General features: G+C 30.9%; 1 protein-coding gene across 1 annotated transcript; it reads left to right on the top strand.

Annotated features, from left to right (window-relative positions):
* The first annotated feature begins 5,770 nt into the window (after positions 1 to 5,770).
* On the top strand, positions 5,771 to 8,314 carry LOC126892997 (uncharacterized). The gene is made up of 4 exons (XM_050662932.1): positions 5,771 to 5,915; positions 6,190 to 6,282; positions 6,434 to 6,535; positions 7,311 to 8,314. Exons 2-4 carry the CDS (start codon positions 6,207 to 6,209, stop codon positions 8,162 to 8,164), a joined length of 1,032 nt encoding a protein of 343 aa, XP_050518889.1. The 5' UTR covers positions 5,771 to 5,915; positions 6,190 to 6,206; the 3' UTR covers positions 8,165 to 8,314.
* Positions 8,315 to 8,573: the final 259 nt, after the last annotated feature.

Raw genomic sequence — 8,573 nt, 5'->3', positions numbered from 1 at the left:
TAAAGTATTGGATACTAAAAAGTGACAAAGTATTAAGTGGTAAAGAGAAACAAGTGCAAAATTTGAAAAAAATGTATAAAATAATTCAAAATAAGTCCATAAGTGATGAATTCGCTGTAGAATTTTCTATGTAAATTTAATTTTGACTTCGTTTTTCTCAACTAAACCATTTTATCACTTGTACCCCTTATCATCTAATCGCCTCAATTAAAATGGTAAATAGTTATTTAAATCTGAAACTTTTCTTGTTGAAAGTTCTTTCTTGTATATCCTTTTTTTTTTCTTGGGTTTGTATGACTGCGGACCTTAGGGTCCATTCGCTTATCTAACCGATTTTGCTCATTTTTACATTAATTTCAACTACTCTATGTTTATTTTCCTTCCCTATTTATACATTACAATATCATCATATCATTATTATTATTATTATTTTACATTCATATTTTTTACTTTTATTTTTCATTATATTATTCATTTTTTTATTCAATTATATATTTTTCCTTTTTTGTGTCTTTTTTTTTTATTTTTTTTATTTATTTTTTTTTTATTACGGTAAGACTAAAACCCGATTCAACCTCGCATAGGTTATTCGTCTTCTTAATTGTTTGTGTTTTTTTTTATTTCTTTTATTATACTTATTACAATGTTTTTACATTTTTTTTTTTACAATATTTATCTAATTCTAAATACAGATAGTTAACCATAGCTACTCATAATTTCAGTTCAATACAGTCAAACCCGCTTATTAGAATACCTCTTAAAGGAATATCCCGGTTTAAGGAATAGAAATTTGAGGTCCCGAAACGTTTCTACTAGCGACCAATGATCGGTTATTAGAATATCCCTGTTATAGGAATACTTTTGATTGGCACGAAGGCTATTCCAATAAGCGGGTTCGACTGTATTTTTAATATGCTCACATAATAAAATGACCACTTGTGGATTATTATTTTGATTTAATAAGAATTTTAAATTAATTGGATGTATGACATCCTTTAACTTATAAATTTTGTCCAAAAAGATTTTCACTTGAGCTTGTATTAGAGAGCAATTTAATATTTGATGCTCTGCGTCTCCTATTTCGCCACAATTGCAATATGGATCGGTTTTTAAACGAATTTTAAATAGAAATTTGGGAACCGGTACGTGATTAAACCTCAAACGACAAATTTTTCTTATTGCATTTTTGGAAAGATTCCCCTTTATAAACCATGGTTTTTTGGGAATCGTTTCTTGAATTTCTTTGTAATGTTTGCCTTTTTGATTGTTTTTATTATCTTCTTCCCATTTTGATTTCCAAACGTTGTTAATAACTGTTTTTATTTCATTTGTTGTACATTTGTATTTTGTTCCTTTTCCTTCGTATATGGCCCTTTTAGCTAAGACATTAACTGTTTCATTGCCCAGTATTCCACAATGGCTTTTGACCCATATTAGGTGCATTGTTTTGAAATCTTTATTTAATTCTTCAACTTTTTGTAATATTTCTAAGATAATATAATTTATTTTAGATGTAGATTGAAGGTGCTTAATTTTTTGCAAAGCACTTTTACTGTCAGAGAAAATATAAATTTTCTTGTTTGGAAGATGTTGGCAGTATTTTAGGGCTTCTAATATGCCTATTAGTTCAGCTGAGTATATGCTACTATTTGCGTTTAATTTAAACACCTTACTCTCATTTGTTTGAGGATCGTATATTGCACATGCTGTTCCTTTAGTACTTTTGGAAGCATCGGTGTAGATTTGATAAGCATTCGGTGATAGTTCTTTAATATCAGCTTTAAACATCACATCTCTAATACGTGTTGGGTAATTGGTTCATTTTTAGGAAGTTCATTTTTAATTTTTTTAATTGTACTATATTAAAAATATAGTTTAAATTAATTGGGGTTGTATGTAAAGTTTCTTTATACTCTGCCAGTTCTCTATAACATTCAGCAATACAGGGAGATTTCTTTTTTATCCAATAACTTTTTATTAAATCATTTAGCGAAAGCCAATGAATTTTATTAATTATTTCTGATTCTTTATGTGATAAATTTACTAAGAATTGACTACACAGTTTATTTCTTCTTAACCTTAATGGCATCTCTGCGCACTCCACATGTAGATTGTTTATTGGAGTAGATTTTAAAGCACCTATGCAAAGTCTTAAACATTTATTGACAATATTTTCAATTTTTTGTAGATGAACATTTGCTGCATCTGCATAGAAAATAGATCCGTAGTCTATTATTGATCTAATATAGGATCTATACAACAGTAAGGAAATATTAGGATCTGCTCCCCATTTAGAATGTGAAATGGTTCTCAACACGTTCACTCCCCTTTCTGCTTTCTTAACTGTGTTTTCTATATGTTCCTTCCATAAGAGTTTCTGATCCAAAATCACCCCAAGATATTTGATTGATTTTTTAACCGGAAATTTAATACCATCTATTACTTCTATTTCCTTTGGAATGCCTTTCCTACGTTTGGTAAATATACATGCTTGTGTTTTTTATTTGAAAGGGACATGCCATTTTTAAACGCCCAATTTCTAATTGCAGTGTAGCTCTGTTTTACCTTTTCTACACCTGTATTTATTTCTGTTTGGTCACTATAAATTACCAAATCGTCTGCAAATTGTAATATTTTAGTATCTGTTACCGATTTTTCCAAATCATATGTATATATTAGGTATAAAGTTGGACTTAATATTCCTCCTTGTGGTAATCCGTGTTGAGCTATTTGTGGTCCTAAGCGTTCGTTGTTAATTTGAAGATATAATTTTCTATTACTATACAACTTGATTATTTTTGTGTTAAAAGACTCTGGTAATCCAACTTCAATCATTTTATTATACAATATGTTGAGGTTAACATTATCGTATGCACTTTCAATATCTATAAATAGAGAAGTAACTGATTTATTGTTAGTGAAGGTTAAATTAATATCTGTTATTAAATGACTTAGATTTTCTGTACCAGAATAACCTTTTCTGAAGCCCAATTGGGTCATTGACATTTTATTATTAAGTTCTAGCCACTTCTCCAATCTGATTTTAACCATTCTTTCAAAAGTTTTAGCAATACAAGATCCCAAAGAGATACCTCTATATGAATCTGGTGATTCAGGACTTCGATCTGGTTTTAGAAAAGGAACAACTAAGAATTCTTTCCAAGTAGAGGGGTAACTTTCAGTTATCCATATATCATTGTATATTGCCAAGATCATCTCCTTTGCAGCCATCCCTAACTTATTTAGCATAACATAGTGTATATTATCTATTCCAGGAGCTGTATTTTTAGTTGTTTTAATGGATGACTCTAATTCGTCCATAGAAAATTTTTTAGTTAGACTGTGTCTTTCTGTATTTACTGGATACAATATATTTTGTCTCGGACCTGGCGGTGCAATTTTATTAAAGAAAGTTGTTGTCCATTCCCCTTCTATTGTTGAATTTATTGGTGGTTTATACACATTCTTTAGCTTTTTAACCTGTCCCCAAATATTTTTAATATCTGTGTTTCTGTTTAAAGACATGCAGAATTCTTTCCACGTTTTCTTTTTATTCTGTTGTATAATTTTTTTCGTTTGGGCTACACATTTATTATAATTAATGTAGTTTTCCATTGTTCCTTTTTTCTTGTACCGTCTTAATGCTACCTTTTGTTCTTCGACTGCCCTACTACATTCCTGATTCCACCAATGTTTATTAAATTTTGGAATAATCGATTTTCGCTTCTCTGGTATACTAATTGCATTGACCTCATTTAGTTTAGTAATAAAATCTGTATATCTGTGACTGCCTTTATGAGTTTGTGCATATTGTTCCATATGGGACGAAAAAACCTCCCAATCTGCTTTATCAACATTCCATTTTTTCCAATTAGTTTTACAATCTATATTACTTACACTAACGTTTATATTCATTTTCATACAAATTACATAATGATCTGAACCTAGTGTTGTATCGTCTACATCCCATTCAAATAAATGAGCAATATCGGTTGTACAAAAGGTAATATCTATAGCTGATTTATTAAAAAATCCCGGCCTTGGTAATACCGTTTCTTTACCAGTATTTAAATATACAGTACCACTCTCATCGCATGCTTCTAATAGATTTTTACCAGCTCGATCCGTAGTACTACAACCCCAAGCAATATTGTGGCTATTAAAGTCTCCATTAACTAAAAATGGGTTTTTTAAACTATTAAAAAAAATTTTCCAATCATTTTTAGATATAGATAACCCTGGTTTTACATAAATAGAGTATATATTTATCTTTATTCCTAAATTTAAGTGAATGGTTACCTGTTTGCACATTACATTATTGATTTTATGAAATGCTGGAGCTGGAGAAAAACCTATACCTCCTTTTAGCAGTACAGCCACTCCTCCATATCCATGACCTCTATCTTCTCGAAAAATACTACACCCTGTGAATTTAATATTTATGTTTGGTTTAAACCAGGTTTCTGACAAAAAGCATACAGATATATTCTTGTCAAAAAGATATTTCTCTAAAGTACCTTTATTTGATAAAACTGATCTACCATTCCATTGTAGGAAATTTATATTAGCCATTTCTAGTAAGAATTTTCTCTATATTATTTTTTAAAACTAACGATGTTGTATATCCTTAATCTGCGACTTGCAATGAAAACGGAATGTGACTGCATATAGTCGAGTCCTTTTTGTTTTCTATATTCGTCGTCTGCTGTCTTATTAATTGTAAAAGTCGCGGATTAAGGATGTACCAGAAAGAACTTTCAACAAGAAAAGTTTCAGATTTAAATAACTATTTACCATATTAATTTTTATTATAATGGTTAATTCTGCATATGAGACTTTTCAGTTTGTTAAAGTTTTGGTATATTACTAAGCAGTGTACAAATAACGAAAGCTACAAGATTCAAATTTGTCTGAAAATATATTCAAAGAAGTTAACTTTTAAAATTTTTTAGGATTATTTCCCATAGTCGTGTGCAGTTTCCTTCTGCACTGCTAAACACGCGTAATTGGCCATTAAAGGACATTTTATGTCCTACGCGTCCTCTGGAGTGGCGTGTATGCGGTCAGATAGGCACTACCCCCACCCCACATTCCGCTCTTACTCCGAACCACAACTTCTGAAGTATCGGGTCTTTAATAGTTGGGCGGTTATAATTAGCTTAAGGAAGTGGCAATGGGAGTTCTCTTTTGACCTTACTCGATCCATTCAACGATTGATCGTAATTCCATCTAAGTCATCTTGCTAAATGACCGCAAATGCCAATTACCTGTCACCTCAAAGAAGTATCCCGGCTTTTAGAGAAACGATTCTCTATTCATGAAACTTAAGTTTTTGGCTTACCTTATCTTTGTATACAAAGGCACATTTTGTCGAACAAGAAACTTGAATTTACATTAAGTCCCATAATAACTTAATATTAGCATCATATACATATAAGTATCTATATAATAACTACACATATATTTATATAATATATCGTCGGCTTACAAGCGAAACACACTAAGTCAATTTTTTCACGTTTGGGTTATATGCAGCATTTTATTGTATTTTTTTTACTCTTTAGACTGGTTAAACTCAGTAAGTCATACAATAACAAAAACTGTTATTTTTATTATTTTTATGTTTCTCACTAAGTCACGAAAATTATATATGATTCAGGAAAAACACATTAAGTGACTTAATGTATTTCACTTGACTACGAATGAACCTACCGACTGACTTACGCAGAGTGACTTGTTCAATCTTGTAACAGATTAATTATTTGTTTGGGTATATTGCATACGTTTTGTCAGTTTTATTTCAGTGTTTCGCGTGATTAGTTCGTTAACGGTTTTGACAATTTGTGTGTATTTATTAATTATTCCTGTAAGAGAAATGAGACGTGCTGATAAAATACTGAACATGCTAAAAAAGTGTAAGTAATATACTAACAGTATAATGTTTAAAATGTTTTTTGAATTATCTACAGTCTAGCTAGAGTCTAGAGTTTATCAATATCTAATTCTTTTGTTATCGTTTTGTAAAATCAAATATTTAACTTTTTCATTGCAAAATTGGGTTAGTTATGAATGGATTTTTACAAGTCATTTACAATTTATAAAATAAATCGTATGTCATAACTTAGTAGAACTTGTATACTTTTATTTTGTTATTAATTATATCAACAAATTATTTTATTTTTTTTTTAGAATATGTGACAGATCCAATGTCTCGATCTCCACTGAATGACACGACCAATACAAAATTGGGATCATCTTTTATAGAGAGTGTAATTGGACAAGGTTAGAATTACTTAGACCTACTTATTAATCTATTGATAATATTTTTTTGAATCAAAAGTTTTTTTTTATAAAAAATAGTGCATGTAACTTAACATTATACACCCAGTTTTTAAGAACTTTACAAACGGTAAAACTTCTGTTTCTATTTTAGAAAAAGAGGCATCCTCAGGGTTTCCAACATCATTGATTGATGCCGCCACAGAGAAGAAGATCTATCCAACTTTGACTCCAGTTGTCGAGAGAGAGATTTCAGGTAAGCAATTAATGTAGTTACTCTGTATTTGAATACCACCCAATTTTATGATAAAGTACAAGGAATATAATTTGAACCAAACAGCTATAACGGTTTTTATAGATCTTTATTATTATTAATGATTTTTACCTATCTATCTAATTAGTCTTCTTCGGTCCATCTTTGGACATAGGCCTCCCCAATCCTTTTCCACTCTTCTCTGTCCGTCGCTACAGTTATCCACCTAGAGCCCGCGTGCTTCTGACATAATCTGCCCATCTGATTTGTGGCCTTCCTCTGCTTCGTTTATATTCCCACGGTCTCCAATTTATGAGAATTTTGTTCCATCGGTATTCTTTTTGCCTTAGTTTGTCCGAAAAATCTCCATTTCAATTTTTCAACTTCTTGTCTAACATCCCTAACTTTGGCTTTCTCTCTTTTTATTCATTCTCTTTTTTATTCATTCTCTTTTTATTCATATTCGTTTCTCTTTTTATCCATTAGTCGTATGTGCAACATTTGCCTTTCCATTGCTCTTTGCGTTTTTATGATCTTGTCCATGTTTGCTTTCGTAAACGTCCACGTTTGGGAACCGTAAGTGACAACAGGAAGTACGCATTGATTATATACCTTGGTCTTAAGATGTTGTGTATATCTTTGGTTTTTAAGGATGTAGCTTAGTTTGCCAAATGCCGCCCATACCAGTCAACTCGTCTTTTGATTTCTTCTGATTTTTTACTATACTTAATAAAATAGCTAATGAATTAATTGTACTCACTGTTACATTTTGTTACAGACATATATCAACCAATCCAACCTGAGCCAACTTTGACGTCATTTTCTGTCGAACTAGATACAGCGGTAGACAAAGACGTCAGCCTAAATTCTGATAATTTTCGTCAAGATAGTCAGTCGGATCCTCCTCAAATAAGTGACCAGGATTCTGATGAATGTATGGAGGATACAGACTATATTCCTTCAGATAATGAAAGTGATAATTCAGATACCAGTGAAGATAAGTTTACAGCAGCCGATGAAAAAACAAATTTAAACGAAAATAGTCAAGTAGGACCTAAAAGAAGCCGATGGAACACCCCAAGACCATCTGTGTGGAAAAGACATGTTGCAAAAAGCAAACGAATTGAAGGAAAACCCTACAAAAGTACCACTGGTAGAATGCAAGCTCCTAAAATTCCGAAGACGGTTGATTGCTCTAAATGTCGATTCAAGTGCCAAAATAACTTTTCTGAGGAGAACCGTAAGTTGCTTTGCCAAACTTATGCGATGTTGTCATTTCAAAGACAAAAAGATTTTATATTATTGAATGTGCTTTCAAATGAAGTAAAGAGTCGCAGGCCGAGAAAAGGAGAAAATAGCAAAATGCGATCCAACACAAAATCCTACTTTCTTACAAGAATGGGAAAGAAAATTCAAATGTGTCAGAAATTTTTTTGTAAAACATTGTCTATTTCCAATATGCCTATAATTAACGCCTTTAAACAGCAGAATGAAAGCGGCGAATATAGTGGAATAGATAGAAGGGGCCGTAAGATTCCTGGCAATAAAACTTCAGAGGAACCGAGAATAAGAGCTAAAAAACACATTGAAAGCTTCCCTGTTTTGAAAAGCATACACGTTTTGTTTTGTTAAACCTGTTTTTTGTATTATACTAATGTTCTTGTTTTGTGAAAATTTACATGAAAAAAGTAAATTACTTATATAAGCAAAAATTATTGTATTATTTACAATGTGAACGAAGCCTGCAATAATCGTACGACAGTAAGTAAATAAAAAAATATACGTAAGTCATAATTTCACAGCAAAATTAAACAAGAAAAACACACTAACTTAAATGCTACATGTAAAAAGCATTAAGTCAACGTATTCAAATATAAAATTTAACAAAAATTAGTAATTTGATTTTATATAATTTACTTCTCCTAGTCAGTAATCATTATTAATACTTTATGAAAACATTCGTATAATTAAAAAACAACGTTTTTTGACTTAGTGTGTTTCGCTTGTAAGCCGACGATATATTCTATATTTATACAAAATA

Source organism: Diabrotica virgifera, chromosome 10 (genome assembly GCF_917563875.1).
Source record: "Diabrotica virgifera virgifera chromosome 10, PGI_DIABVI_V3a".
Lineage (NCBI taxonomy): Eukaryota > Metazoa > Arthropoda > Insecta > Coleoptera > Chrysomelidae > Diabrotica > Diabrotica virgifera.
This window is presented reverse-complemented; position numbering and strand designations above follow the sequence as displayed.